Source organism: Haliotis rubra, unplaced genomic scaffold (genome assembly GCF_003918875.1).
Source record: "Haliotis rubra isolate DU_JTF1 unplaced genomic scaffold, ASM391887v1 Scf1328, whole genome shotgun sequence".
NCBI classification, from domain to species: domain Eukaryota; kingdom Metazoa; phylum Mollusca; class Gastropoda; order Lepetellida; family Haliotidae; genus Haliotis; species Haliotis rubra.
Window position 1 is genome coordinate 95,165 of NW_025765257.1, and position 16,441 is coordinate 111,605.

The 16,441-nt window shown below is 40.7% G+C and overlaps 2 protein-coding genes and 1 long non-coding RNA gene across 13 annotated transcripts in view; 1 reads left to right on the top strand and 2 right to left on the bottom strand.

The window, feature by feature from the left end:
* Window positions 1-16,441, bottom strand: part of LOC124267650 — a 148,995-nt gene that overhangs the window by 68,394 nt on the left and 64,160 nt on the right. The gene's annotated exons all lie outside the window — the stretch shown is intronic.
* LOC124267644 (caspase-8-like) overlaps window positions 1-16,441 on the top strand; it is a 148,230-nt gene that overhangs the window by 58,812 nt on the left and 72,977 nt on the right. The window lies entirely within an intron of this gene.
* Window positions 9,288-16,441, bottom strand: part of LOC124267646 — a 70,383-nt gene continuing 63,229 nt past the window's right edge. The window contains exons 4-6 of the mRNA XM_046702620.1: window positions 13,194-13,311; window positions 10,475-10,642; window positions 9,288-9,632 (exon numbers count right to left, since the gene is read on the bottom strand). Of these exons, the coding sequence (XP_046558576.1) occupies window positions 9,384-9,632; window positions 10,475-10,642; window positions 13,194-13,311 (535 nt within the window). The 3' untranslated portion in view covers window positions 9,288-9,383. The remainder of the gene's footprint in view (window positions 9,633-10,474; window positions 10,643-13,193; window positions 13,312-16,441) is intronic.

Here is a 16,441-nt window from a genome sequence, read left to right on the forward strand (position 1 = left end):
TAACATTCTTAATAGAACAAGTCGTTTTGCATATTGTCATAAGTTATATTCGAAGCCGTAAACTGTAAAGTAGATATATTTAAAATATGTTTGAAATAAAACCGAAAGACATTCAGAAATTATTTTGACTGTTGTAAACACCATCTATCACAGATCGAAGTACTACAATAATCAGGAGTAAAAGGGAATCTGAAGGAAATACATTAGGTGGTATTTTTAGATATTTGAAAACCGTTATAATAATGGTCAGAAAGTTGGTTTTGCTGTTGCAAAAATTAACGATTGTAAATGAAAGTCAGCGAGAGAATACTAGGAGACAGAAACGATTCCACAAAATGATCTGAACGATAAGTTAACCATGAGCTAATGCTCATTTTGGTCACAGGTGTGTTGTTGAAATGCCCTCCATCTTCAATGTCTACCAGAAAACCTTACGTTGGGCTAAACTCTTGGTTAAAAGACCATGCTTGATTGCACATCAAACGCTGTGAAATGTTAACATCAATACTCTGAAGCTGTTAAGTCATCCCTTGTGCCATAGAACCAAGTGGAGAGACTTTCGACACTCTGAATCCGTATGCATAGATCTAATAAAGAAGCAAAGGAACACTGATCCAGATTAAATTCTTCATTTTGGCTTCTATCATGTCTTCGTTAAAACATCTTTTCAAATACAGCTGTCGCTTCTTATCCAACTTTATTCCGCTCACCGTACGCGAATACATTTGTCTTAGACCTTGCTCTTTGAGATCAGCCATCTTATTTTTCCTGTTGTTGTGTGTGACATCACCTAATGCTTCATCATAATCATCCCTTCATCATCATCATTTTCCATTTCAGGACATTGTTTATCGTGTAAATGTCTTTGTAAGTTGTGGTTATTGCTAAACACCTGTCCAGAATAATCACAGTCCACCAAAGGACATGGTGCCTTCACAGCAGAGAAGTTTTTGTCGTCTTCCTCCCACTTCATCTTGAACATAACGATGATGACCTCCTTCGGTAAAAAGATCTGTAATGCGTGGATCTTTGCTGGCAGTAGACACTAAGTCGTCAAGCACAATGACGTTCACAACACTGGGGTTCAGAAAGACATCCTCTTTCGAGATGAAAAGGAATGCCTTCATGAAATTCAATATGTCGATAAACACAGGTTTGAATGGTTGCCACCGTTTGTAGAGCCATATAATACGTTCAGGAGAAGGTTTAATGTTCATCCTTTCTAGAAGCTGCTTCACTAAGTACATTCTTCCACAGGAGGTTGGTCCTGACACGACCATGATGTATGGATGTAGAAGCCTAAATTCTTCCAATGACTGGGTAGTACTTTCTGATGAATGTGGTTGCACTGGTTGCATCATGGGCGATGGTACTTGTGGTGGTGGTACTTGTGGTGGTGGTATCCCTTCTTGAAATGATCTGTTAGCACACAGGACACGTTGTTGACTGCATGGTGGTCCGAGTTTCAATGGCAGCGAACCTGTCTACTAGCTGCTTTTATCTAAAAAGTCGTCTTCCATTTCTTCATAGGAGGAAATCATTTTATAGTGTTTAGATCCCTTTCTCTCTTCTGCATCTGAATAATAGCCTTGGCCTATTCGACCACTTGTTGAGTAGGGGTAACAAAATTAATTTTAGGCTGCTCTGAGGTTTCTGGTTCTGTTTGTGTCTTCCACTCTGGGCCATACAGTTCCAAATATTGATCGACAGACATCATGGCAGATTTCTCACCTCCACGTTTAATTAAATGATAAGGATTTCCTTTACTTTAGCACAGAGCAAATAAAAGCGTGTCCATTTATCGGCATCGGGTAGGAAGAGTTTGTATTGCGGATTATTCATGATGAAAACGGGAGCGGCTTGAGTGATATGTCACTAGTCCACGGCTAAATGAAGCTAGATTGCCCTCGTGGCCTTTTACATAGCTATCAACGGTCTTAACTGGCCTTTCATGGCTTGGTATAGCTTCTTGGGTCCAGCATCACTAACAGTAAGTTTTGGATTGTCATACATGCTCTTCCCCCAGAATGACAACCTGAACCTAAAACGGATGTATTTGTACCAATATATACTAAGCCAATACTCTATCTAACAACCAGGCATTTTGAATGGCCTCATCTCTAAGCGCATTGACAAACTGTGGTTTCAAAACGAATGCTACAACTGCATGCAACTGGCGAAAAGACTGTTTCACATACTATGTGTAGTCCAAAAGGGGTGAACTAATCATGTTCATCCCAGGGATCATCATGTACTTCTTAATTTTTGAGAATGACACCACATTGAAAACACTTGCAAACGTTCCCTCTGATCAAGTACACAAATCCTGCCTGGGCCATTTGACTAGGACTCTGTTTCATCTGCACAGGCCAGTCCTTAAACAAATCGAGTCTTTTCTTGAATAAAATCCATTCAGTCTTGATTGCTCAGTTTTCGGCAACGAAAGTCTTGTCGAGTGGGTAATGTCCACACACATCCATGATATCCCAGAGGGGGGAGTAGTGGTAACACGTCCGCACAGTACAGTGTCTAAACCAAGACACTGTTAACACTAGGATTACAGAAGGAACACATGAGGTACCACATCTGATGGCGGCATATCACACGTGAGGAGTGAGTGGGTCTAATTGACGGATCATACATATTTACCACTTTTCGGGAAACCAATAGTCAAGGACTGGTGCTACCAAACCCGGAAACACTCGGACGAATTGGGAATTCGAACCGCGTCCTTCTATTTCAGCAGAGCAAAGGGAGGTAAATCTACATAGCGAATTCCGTCCCTTTGGACGATTATGTCAACCGTCCTCGATTTTCGTGAGCATCCTTGAATCAGTATATATAATACACTTGAAAATTACAAAGTTTGCTTAAATGTTAACGTACTGCCAGATGTGTATTTAGCGCTATGGGAAATCGCAAGATGTTCATACATGCCTACAAATATGTGTCGCCATTAAATGGACTTTTACCTTGAGACATGTTCCAGTGACAAATATAAGTTTATTGATAATGTCTGTCTAAGTCGTATATATATATATATTTTAATTTACAGGTTTTCTTTGTACATGTATATGGACATGTACAGTGTATTCATGTGTTAGGTGCTTCCTATGTTTGTGTTTTGCATTTGTTGCCATTGGTTACACTGACGGAGTGGTGGGCCTGTGTCGCTAGTCTAGCCTCGAAGCGGTAATGTTCTAGTAGGGCTCCACAGTGTTGACAAACATTTACCCGCATTTCAGTGACCATAATGACCTCTACTGCTTATGGTGTAACAGCTATAGCTCCTATATCCGAGCTGAAAACATTATCTTGTTAGAAAGCCCTTTGAAATGCGGTTCTAGAAATGTATGTTAACAAGGGGTGAACTTTGTGTGAACCAATCATTTCTTATTGATCCTCGTATAAATATTCTCTTGACGCTGTGGAATATGTTCCTTATATATTATGTGAACAGTGTTATGGCATATAATTATAACAGCTGGACGTAAACACTTCATATCTTTTAAGGAAATCTTAAACGCACTTCATGGACAAAATACTTGCACATATACACATTGCGTACATAACGACAAGCATTGGCAAACTGCCAATGCATTAAAAACTATGTACCTCTTTCAGAATATTTGACACAAGTTCAAGGTGCCACAGGTCGTAATAGTTTGACATTTTATTGAACTAATGATCACAGCATACCACTGGATGGTATCGGAAGAAAGCAGTATTTCAAATCCATACGGCAGAGCCCTGAAAACTAAGGGATGCAACTCTGTAAACATGCCTACAGCATAGAGAATGAACGAATGCGGAAACCTAAAGTGCTTTTACGGCCGCTTCGCAACACATTTAAAGAATGTGGGGAATTGAACACATCTCAACAAAATGGTAAGAGAAGCAGTGAGACCTAAAAATATTCGAAACAATTCGACGATATTTACATGGGACGATAATTATACTGAACATGTCGAACAATTATATACCTGCTGATGTATAAGTGAAGACCATGGTACATCAGTACACATTGTTCACCTCAGAAAGTCTGATGGGTTTTGTAGAAACCAGCAACTACAGAGCTACTATCTATATGGTTGTCACTATACTAGCGTTCCGTGAACCACAGGTGATAGTTGTCCGCGATAGCGTTCTGGGGACTATGCCAACACATTATAGGCCAGAGAACACCTGGCCTGCTGACATGTTCTGTTGTCACGTAGCTCATTTGGACACAGATACGCTAACCAGGACAGTGTACTGGTCACACTGTGGGGTATATGTTTCTTTCTTAACTTGTGTAAAGTCCTTTGATTTTTGCTTGGTCATCTGAATCCACAGTTGACTATGATCTCTTTACTTGTGTCACGATCGTTTCACTGTGTCGACTTATATTCCTCATTCTGACACTTTTGTTCTGTTGAGAACCTTTCCTTTCACCTCATTCTCTCGTTACACTGACATGAATTGATTCACATTGCTTATAATCTGTCATGGAATATAGCATAATGTTTCAGTGGTAATCTATCCATGATTCGCCACAGTTCCAAAACCTAATGTAACATCGGCTCAAATATCCCAACAGAAGTCCCAGAAGAAATTAAACGCATCATCTGCCTGGTCTTATCTCCAACATTAAACCAACCATGTACAAACATGTGTAATCATACTCTGCACTAAAGACTATTTGACAATAACTACACCCATTGTGAGAAACCCTAGGCGGTAGAAAATGGCTTCCGTGAAATGGCCATTTACGAAAGGGTATTCATTCGTAAATAAATTATTAATAATTCTATACCTGTCAAACTCGGAACACTCTCTGTTGTAAACATAATGTATCTATCTTAATCAAATGAAGTGCAAAGTCTTCTCTTTAACAATGACAATTATTCTGTAAGGAATACTCATTCACTCCAAGCAACGTTGATAATAATAAAAGCGTTTCATCAGTTTCAATGAAGGTCAGGTGATATTCCCCAAATTTCCTGTACGAAACGCATGACTATTTGAGGTAGGCGGCTAACGTTGGAGCAGGATATGGTCACAGTATGGTGAACACCCGCCATCATCACTGGTTCATTAAGACAGGTTATATAGTCGTCATCGCACAGTAAACAGTGCTGTAAGCAGATGTATTGTATGACTGTGGAAAGGGATATGTTGATCGTTACACCATAATCCTCAAAAGAGTGTTGTACTGGTGAGTGTTACACATTATACATTCATTTTATCGTAATCCCCCAGATAGTGTGCATACATATAGGTGCGTGTTTATCCATCCATTAAGCAAATCAATTCGGATTCATATATTGAAATAACTTAACATCGATAAACTTCGTGGACTCGATTATTTACGGGCAAACGTTAATTACCTTGTGCGTTTTTTAGTGAAACGTAAACAAAGAGACATTCAGGCTTTTACTTAAACTATCCCAAGGCATCGACTATACAGATGATTGATTAACGGAACGCATCTCACTTGCAGTTTTCGGGATAAAAGACAAAATGATGCAGGTTGAATGGTGAGGACTCGGTTTTAAACCAGCAATGTTCCATCAATATCGCTGCAGCACACCGGAAGTGAGCTTCAGACTTTCAACCAATGTCTGGAATGAAGGCAGAAACGTGTTCACCGTTATACTATCCGATCACTTGAACATGGTAGGGATACATGGTTAAATGATTTGCGGAAGACAAAGGCAAGACAATACCAATACAATATGTGGATTTACATCGCTATACATCGTTACTGATTCAGTAAGGGGCAGTTATGGGCTGTATTTAAACATGTTCTCGATTTAGAGAGAATGATCAGGAAGGAGCTGTAATAAGCTTATTCCTGAACTGTCTGCCTTAGCGTGGAAATTGATAGCATAACTTTGTCCGGTATATAAAGGGAATTAACTCCTGCCTCTCAACTTACACTTCATCGCAAGTCACCAGAACACAGGACATAGTGTGTGATGATCCAACCCTACCTTGGCCTGGTTGCAAGTTGATTATATCTGTATTTCTACAATCACTGCTCTTGTATTATATTATCTTTGATTCTGTACGGCCACAGTGATGACTTTGTATCGATTTGAACTGAGCTTTGAAAGTAGTTAATTTTGAAATACAGTGTAAATTACATCATATTTTCATGTTGGTTTCACACCCAATACTTAAACCTTTTAGTAATTATTTGATTCAAAAGTGTATCTATAAAGTAGCTTTTGTCTCATTAGTAAAACTAGTCTGTATAAACAAATCTGCAGATCCCAAGCGCCCCCTGAGAGGTATCGACTGTAATTTTTGATACCTTGAAGTGTCCCATTCTTTAGAAAGTGTTATAAATGTCAGATCCAATAACAATTCTAATGGCCACTTTGTGTGCGCAGTTACTTGATGCCTGCCACCAAACGAAATAAGAAATACAGATTGACATATGGTGAGGCCGCAGCTGTAAAAAATACCAAATTGTTTACTGACTGTAGAGCCTTTGAATGATCCCGAGAATACAGCGTTCCATGGCAACAGAGGTTGCATCCCGTTGATGTTGTAGTACATCCACGTGACCGTCAGGTTGGCAGCCCTCTTGACATCCACAGGAGTATCTGGGACATAGACATGGAAGCGACGATAGTATGATGGTCCGTGTTCCAGTGTCTGTACATGAACCAACATTTGAAGTCTCGAGTGTTCTATTGACTGTTTAAAACAAACTTTAGCATCCGTTGGTCAATAATATTACGACAAGCGTTCTAAAGTTTGAATGCCAAATATTCAATAAGTGTATCACTCTAAAGCCTAACGTAGGAACTGTTTTGCCGTGTCATGCCAAGATCATATTTACGCGTTATTCTCATGTAAGTGACAATGGATGACAATGGATGACAATGTTAAATACTGTGCTATTTTTGAATTGATCGCAATGGCGGCCAAACCATCTCATGAGTCCCTCATGTGACATATCAAGCTCTACCTGGATCCCAGATCATGTTCCCTGTGTGCTGGTCTTGCGTCGTCCAGATGGTCAGCAGAGCTGTCAAGGCCATCGACGTGGTGAATATACGATCTTCAGGATCTGGCTACAGTATATCAAATATTATACAACATGATGCATGGGTTTCAGCCAAAAGGGATGAGGTTAGCAATCAAGTTCTCAGTTTCTCTCTCAACGTATGCTTTCCCTTCGCCAACATCAATATAAATTCTCAATTGTAACATGAAAACAGTATGATAGATAGTATGCATCGACAAAGGAGATTTACTGTAGGGTTAGCAGTCAACAAACTGTTTTAAAATCTGTTTGTTTACACAACATTAATCCCTATGGGTCAAAAACGTATGTTTGCTCTTCCCAAGCCTAAATACAAACCCTCTATCGTACTCTCAAAATAAATTCATTGTGGGATAAAGTTTCATAAAGAAAGAAAATAATAAATGGTACAGTGAAGATTAATCAATTACCAAAGAATGGAGGCACCAAGCCAGTGCTCCTCAAGTCGTGCCAGTGCTGTGGTCATGACTCTATGTTGTTTGTTCCAAGGTGATAGGGACTTTGGCACACTAACGTTAGTGTCACCAGGAAAGTTAGTGTGAGATTAGAATTCCCATATTTCCTGTTTACCAGGATCATGATGCCTTCAAATAAAACTGTGTTTCTATACCAAGAGAGGAATTACGATGGAGATGTTCCACAAAGTCTTCTTGAGAACAAACGGTTATGTAAATGACGTCAGAGTCATAACACCGCCAATCGCAACAAATGTTCCCACATATGACCAAAACGTACGTCAGGTTTGTTGTCGTAGTCTGTATCCGCATCACCGAGGAAGTCGTCGAAGTATAGAGTGGATAGGTTATACATCGAGGACGGTGTTCCCAGGGCTAGGAGCCGGGGACTTCCGTACCTTCTCAACACGTCCTTAAAGTCCGCCAGAACCTGGTTCATGCCCTGCAACGTAATACACAATTTAGTTGAAGAAGTGGATGTGGCGATTGCTCTTCCTGTATTCACTTGGATATCAATAAAGTATGTAACAAACGCACGCACACACACACACACACACACACACACACACGCACGCACACACACACGCACGCACACGCACGCACACACACGCACACACACGCACATATATATATACATATCCTAAACATGTTCTGATCATCAGTTAGGTACCGAACTTTTATCTTAAAGGTCACATGCAACGTAAAACACAACTTTGCAGATTCTGATACCTTTCGGTATGGACTTACCGAAACAAATCGTCAAAAATGCAAATTCAACTTACAAAGTTGAAAAATAACGCGATGAAATAAACCGCGCGAAATCGGAGTTCAAACGTTTCACTAATTTTCCTCCGACTTTTCTGGGGAAAACGGGTTTCAACAGCTGGGCTGCGCTCATAGCACGTGCGCAGTGAAATAAGTTCGCGCAGCTTGGAAGCGGGTTGTCCGGTGAATACTCGGTGAAGGCTTTGGTGTGAGCTATTTTTCTAATGTTTTGTTGATATCTCACAGGCGCGAGCTGTTTATATGTTATACCAGTAGATTACCGATTTAACTGTTTATATAATTTCATTTGTCTATTTCACCACACGTTCTTCTTACCGAGTCACTTTCTCAGTTCGATACTTAAAAGCAATGTCATTATTTAGCGTTGACACAATTTCTAACTGTGATATAGATATGTCGTTGTCACAGACAAAACTCAATGTCTTGTTTTATTGACACCTGTGTGTCTGTCTGCCTGTCTGCTAATGACAATATTCAATACACAGCTGCTATCACTGACCACATGCAATTTGAACTTAACACCAATCAGGCTATACGCCATAAACAAAATGCATTGATTTATGGCCCGAGTTCGGTCTCAGTCACATTATGTGATTACACAGACAGGCAGGTGTGATAGTTGAACACTTGACATGTTATGATGTCTGTTGATTGCAAAATGTTATACACAAAAAATGAGCATGTATTTACAAAACCCAACATCTCTATATATACACACGCAATAAGCCGCGAGGGCATACGCAAATGGCCCAGCCGTTACACTTGAGTGCACACCCACCCGCTCTGACTGGGTTCGGTATCCCGGCTGCTTCGTTTCCTGGGAAGTAAACCGAAGTACACAATATTGCACTTTTGATTTGCGATTGTACGCTTATAATTTTGTTTATATGTTTTTTCATAACCAGCAATGTATATTATGTGTCACGAATAAGTGATAATTGTGTTTTAATTATGTTTGATTTTTTGGTTGCATGTGACCTTTAACCATGCCATACAACTATTACCATTTCAGATGCCATACACGAACAAATAGTACAATAGTTCACGGATGAGAGTGAGCACCAAGGATATATAACGTTTAAGCTTACCACGTTTGATTGTTATTATTTCAGTGAGGCATACAGAGATTTGGAAGTGAATGGCTTAAGTAACGTTTTGACAGCCACTGACAACACCTTATGAGGCAGAGATCCCGTCCTGTCCAGGGTTTCCTGGAGTTTGTTGTACGTCCTGGCCACAAACCAGTAGAACTCAATGACAGAGGGGTAGTACGTCAACGCCAGGTCTGCTCGGTCAGAGAAGTTGGTCTGGACTTGGAAAGCGATCATCCTGGCGGTGTCGTTGTAGATGTTCTGAAATAGAAAGTAGGGCGTTTGTGTGAACAAACTACTTAAACGCTTCCACAATGTTAAACCTCATAACTCAATGACGAGCGACATACAAGGAGCCGCTCTAGGGACGAGTTAAACATTCCCCATTCCACAAAAATGCAAACGAGGGTCATTTGTAACATATCTTAAATATTTCATATCTGAAATTCTCGCAATGAACTCTGTATGCTTGGTTGATACAGCATGTCAAGATGGATGTAAAAGTTTCCTCTGAACATACTATCGGGAGTACATTTAATTAGAATCTGAAACTTGTTAACGACCATTTCTTCGTCATCGTGACCACAAAGTATCTCGTGTGTGTACGTGTGAAGGCACAGTAGGCACAAATCATGGATGCAGGTTGTTGCAACATAAGATTCTGTAGGAAATATATTTTCATGTATTTTGAAAATATTGACAATATGATAGGCGACATGATATTGCCAAGGCTAAATTGTCAAGCAGAAATATTTCTAGAGGTGAGGTTCAAGGCCACCTTCCTAATTGGGGTAAAGGGAATAATTTTGAGCACTTATGATTTAGAATTTGTTCCCCAGTCAGGTTGGAAGTTATTGTCATACTACGAAACATCATATTGCGATATACGTAAATATATGCGATGATGTCCTTTCCATAATCATAAGGACATTGGCTGAAATAAAAATACATTGTACAATCACGTCATTTGCACTGGTCCATTAATCCAATAGTATATGTAACTAGTTGCAATACAGTGTGGCGTGTTACGCTGCAGACGTGCGAGGTGTGTGTCCTGTAAGAATAAAAGAATCAATTTTTCACAACCATTGAAAACACATTACCATTATGTCAGGGTCATCTAATATCGATGGTTCGAAGAGGCCATTAATGATTCCATTCGTGACGCCAAATAGGAAGTTGGCACACACAGTGACGTCAATGTTGTTGACGTTGAACGGCATCATGACTCCCTTGTCGTACCAGGTGCGTACCTCGTCAGTGTCCTGCACCTGTACAGGTATAGACGTAACTACTGCGTTACTTGTTGAAGAAGGAAACAGAATCGTCAAATACTTTTCAAATATCTGAATGCATTTACCACCTGACCAACAGTTGTTTGTTCTGGATGTATGGATGTACTCCCAGTTTGTAAATATCCTATCAGTGAGAAACGGGAATTGTAGGAAGTCAGCCTCGAGGTTCTCCCGTCACAATGTGATGACTGTTTAAATATAATGTTGGAGACACTTTCAGTCACTGATATGTTTTGCGTAAATGATAATAAAATATAAGCGACTAAATCCTTTCCACGTGCAACAGACATATCTGTAGAAAGTAGAGGAGATTGTACAGTTCCGACTACTTCGGGAGTGAGTGCGTGAGTTTAATTTTTACGCCGCACTCAACAATATTCCAGCTGTAAGGCGGCCTGTAAATAATGAGTCTGGACCAGACAATCCAGTGAACAACAGCATTAGCATCGATATATGCAATTGGGATACGATGACATGTGTCAACCAAGCCAGCAAGCCTGACCACCCGATCCAGTCAGTCGCCTCTTACGACAAGCATGGGTTACTGAAGACCAATTCTAACCCGGACCTTCACGTGTCGACTACTTCAGGAGCATGTGCCTGAATTACTATTATGCAATGAACGGGCGATCCTGTCGGTTACAAAAGAGACATGCGATGCTTGACATAAGGATAATGATTGTACCTCAAACTTTGTGAACATTCGTAAACGCTAAAGGATAAAGCTGGTGGAGTATTGATAGAGGAATCCGAAAGTTCACCATTACGTATACATTGTTAACTTCACCCCTTTGTCCCACGACCGCCTCCGTGGTGTAGTGGTTAGAGCGTCCGCCCGGAGAGCGGAAGGTCGCGGGTTCGATACCCGACCGCGTCATACCAAAAAGACGTTAAAATATGGTACTTGTTGGTCCCTGCCTGGCGCTTGGCATTAATGGGTACAACAAGCACTGGTCGGCTCGGAGTCAGTATAATGTGTCTAAGTGGGGTATTCATGCTTCACTGCGGCATGGTATCTCAGTGGGATAGCACTATAAAACCAGCTTCAGTCTGGGCTAGTACAAGCAGCCGCACATACACAGGCATGCACGTCGTCATATGAGCGAAATATTCTCAAGTACGACGTAAAATCCAATTTCACCTCACCTCACCCTTGTCCCACGGCCTTGTAGAGCGCATTTGACAGTCTGATACATCTAAATATGAAACATATGAAGCGATCTCCCTGGTCGTGTACATTTCAAGCTACGATGGGGAAGTCTACCTTCGGGCAATATTTGTATTGACTGTATTATCAAAGAAAACATGTTTCCATTTGAACAAAATGCGTTGGTTGAGGCATATATTTATGCTATCCGTTGTTATATTTAGTACATACTGAATAGTCATATATCTATCATTCACTGTTTTAGATTAAATTGGGTACTCCTACTTGCATATTGTTATGCCTGCCCAGTACAATCATTAATGTACGTGAACTTTATTTACATTGTGATGTTTTGGCCTTTCTCAGGTTCACATCGATAAACAGCTTTCAGTAGATCATTATACTTTGCGTAATATATGGTAACGACATTTATGATAAGCCCACATTTAGATGCATGAGATACAGCATCATCATATTGTATAAGGTACGTGGCAACAGTGTGCGAAATAGTTTCCAAATTATGCTAGCCAGTCGGACAAGCCCACAAAATACTTCACTAGCCCAATATTTGAATGTAGACACGGTTGATATCATTAAGTTGCCAATATGATGAACATATGTTTATGAGGCCATAAACTTTCATGATTTATAACTATATTATACCTTAACAAGTCGGAGAGAGTGACATATTTTCTAAATGACCCCATGAAAATTCACTAGCCAGTCAGGCAAGAGATTTACTGGCCCCAACTGGAATTTTACTAGCCACGGGCTAGCGGGTCAGTGACTATTTCGCATACTGCGTGGCAATCTGTAACATAGCAGGCCAAGTATTTTCAACCAGAATTGTTTTCTTGAGCATTGATTAATAGCTAAAAATAACCGTCTAAATTATCATATTGTACCGCTGGTTGTGGTGACGCATTAAACAACATTTAATTTGCAGTTTGAATATGGCTTGTGGTTTCGTGTCTATATGAGACGTCCTACTACTGCTAAAGTCACTATTTTATATGGATGCCAACACAAGTTTCAGTCCACCGTTGCCTATACAAGAAAGCAATTGCTTTGATAAATTGAGGGGCGGTGGGGTAGCCAAGTGGTTAAAGCGTTGGCTCGTCACGTCGAAGACCCGGGTTCGAATCCCCACATGGGTACTATATGTGAAGCCCTTTTCTGGTGTCCCCTGCCGTGATGTTGCTGGAATATTGCTAAAAGCAGCGTAAAACCAAAACTCAGTCAGCCAGTTGATAAATTGATGACCCCGATCCTTGTTTTAATCCTACCAAAAACCAAGGAGCCAGTTCTGTGACGTGTCAAGTCACTAAAATGATGACAGTTGTTATCAAGCGAGAGAACGTCCCATGGGTACATACTCACCCACGTTGGCACAAGAGCGACATCACGTCCGGCAGCCTTCTCCTGCTCTAACCACGCCCTGAGGAAGTAGTAGCTCCTGGGGTCTATAGTGTTGACACGCTGGTTTCCGGAAAACGGTCTTCGAGCAAAGTAAACAGGATTAGGTTAATAATAATAATAATGTCCATTTGTATGGCGCCGTTTCCACACACTAGTGTATGCTCAAGGCGCCCCGTGTGTACAGCTAAAAAACAACTGCAGGAATTGTGCAAGTCATTCGTAATATTTCCTGAAAAGATGGGTCTTCAATGAAGATTTGAATAAGTCAAGAGATTTTGCTGTTTTGATGGTTATGGGAAGACTGTTCCACAGTGAAGGAGCAGCATAGCTGAATGATCTGTGACCATAGTTCTTGAGATTGACAGGGGGTGTTGTTAGGAGGAACTGTTGGTGTGATCTCAGCTGTCGCGGCGGTGTGTACACTGAGATGAGTTCAGAGAGGTACTGAGGCGCTAGGTCATGTAGACATTGGAACACAATGGTCAAGATCTTGAATTCGATTCTGGCTTGGATGGGCAACCAGTGAAGAGACTTTAGGACAGGGGTTATGTGAGATCTTTTAGATGTTAGGGATACAATGCGGGCTGCAACGTTTTGGACTTTCTGGGAGTTTTGTCAAGTGTGCAGAGCTGAGTCCAAACAGAATGCTGTTTGAATAGTCTAGTCTAGATAGAACGAGGGACCTGACGAGAGTATGGGCTGCATCTGTTGTTAAATTATGACGAATGTTACTGATAGCTCTCAGGTGGAAGAAGCAGATTCTTGAAATATGGTTGATCTGAGCATCAAGTGATAGGTCCTGGTCTATGAACACTCCAAGATCTTTCACGGATGAAGCTAGAGTAATTTCTGCATCAGCTATTGTGATTTTCTCAGTCGTGATTTTGTTCAGACGATGTTTATTGCCGACAAGCATAGCTTCTGTCTTATCATCGTTCATTTTGAGCATCATAGATGACATCCAAGATTTGATGGACTTCGTGCAGATAGCTGTCTTCTCTAGGGAATGTTGAATCTGATCCAGAGCAAAAGAGTCTACCAGCTGAGTATCGTCAGCAAACGAATGATGAGGAGTGTCATACTTGTCGGAAATGTCGGTCAAGGATGTCATGTAAAGGAGGAAGAGGATGGGCCCCAGAACAGATCCCTGCGGAACTCCACATGTGAGATCTGCTGTTGTGGATGAAGACTGCTTTATCAAGACTCTTTGAGTGCGTCCTGTCAGATATGATGAAAACCATCCCAATGCCAAACTGGTGATGCCCATTTGGTGTTCAAGAAGCTTGAGGAGGATGCTGTGATCAATCGTGTCGAATGCTGCACTCAAGTCTAGCAATACAAGTGATCCAACATTGCCACTGTCTACTGAGCATCTGAGGTCATTGAGCACCCTCAGGAGAACTGTTTCTGTGCTGTGTCTGGGCCGGTAGGCGGATTGGAACTTGTCAAATAGTCGATTCTGAGTCAGGTGTGATGACAGTCTGATGTAAACTGCTCTTTCAATCAACTTAGAGATGAAGTTAAGGTTGGAGACAGGTCGGAAATTTTTCAGTACATTAGTATCAAGGTTATCCTTCTTAAGTGATGGTCTGACAACTGCTTCTTTGAAAACCTCTGGAAATATGCCAGACTGTAAGCTAACATTGACAATCTGGGTGATGACAGGTAGCAAGACATCCATGTTTTCTAGGAGAAGTTTACAAGGCAGTGGATCCAGAGGGCATGTAGTTTTCTTTGCAGATTTGATGATTAGTTCAACCGCTGATTCTGAGAATGGTTCAAAGCATGAGAGATGATGTCCATTGAATTGTTTTGTTTCCAATGAATCCGTAGAACATTTCGTTAACTTTTCTCGAATAGAACTGATTTTCTCAAGGAAGAATATGTTGAACTTGTTGGCTAGATCAGCTTCATGTTGATGATCTGGCAATCTGGTGATTTTATGAGTTCCCTGGAGAGACTTCAAGAAAGTATGCAGATTTCTGCTGTTTCCGCTATGTTCTTTAATTTTGTCTTTTTGAGTATTTACGTTTGGCTTGTTTCATCAGGTAGGCTGTTTTATTTCGTGCTTGCTTGAAGATTTGTCTGTGGATTTCGAGACCAGACTTCCTCCACCGTCTTTCAGTTTGGCGTCGCTCTGACTTGGACTTTTTTGACTTCTTCATTGTACCAGGGACTTCTTGGTCTTAAAATTACATTCTTTTCTATGCATGGTGCATGTTTATCTAAAACCGATTTAAGGCCAGTTATGAAATGTTCACTCAAAATGTTGACGTTAGAGGAATCGATGACAACTGCATTACGCAAATCGGTTTGGAATGCGTCCCTGTCCATGCCCTTGATGTTTCGACAGGTTATTGTCTTGGTCTGATTTGGAGGACGTTCCATGTTTACTTCTACTCTTACGAAGTAGTGGTCTGACATCTGTCTGTCTTCCACTGTGACTGCATTTACTGAGGTATCCGACTCAGGGGTGACAATCCAGTCAAGTATATGTCCTGACTTATGGGTTGGATCAGTGATATGCTGTCTGAGTGAATGTTGTTTCAGGAGTCGGACGACTTTGTTTACCTCTGACTTTGAATTTTCAGCAATGTTAATATTGAAGTCACCGATAAACATGGTTTTAAGTTTGTCACATTTGGAAAAGAGTGTGGATAGATCCTCGTGAAAGTCACTGAGAGTTAGTTTGTTTTTCCGAGATGGAGGAGGTCGGTAAAGGCAGATTACTCTGAGCGAGGTTGAGAAACTTGTTATGAGAATATCCAAATGTTCAAAGGATTTGTATACTTCATTCTGATTCAAAACTTGAACTGTCAATGCATCTCTGTGGACTATTGCCACGCCGCCGCCGCAAGTTGCTCTAGATTTCTGAATAAAGGAATAAGAACTGGGAGTAATTTCTGCGATTTTGGCTTCGTCACCATTTTCCGAAAACCATGATTCAGTGATGAAAATAATGTCTAAATTATCATCCGTGATTGTATCAGCAATTTCAATTGTTTTATTTCGAGCGGATTGAGCATTCCAAAGAGCCATCTTAAGAGATTTGGTCGAGCTGATTGTTAGATTCCGATAAGAATCACTGTTTGGAATAGAACCTGTTTGGAATAAGCCCTATTTTGAAGGCATTGATCAAGCCTCGGTTTAGACATCAGTAAGTATTTCTACACGTCAAAGTGACCGTCCATTGACACAGTTACAGGTTA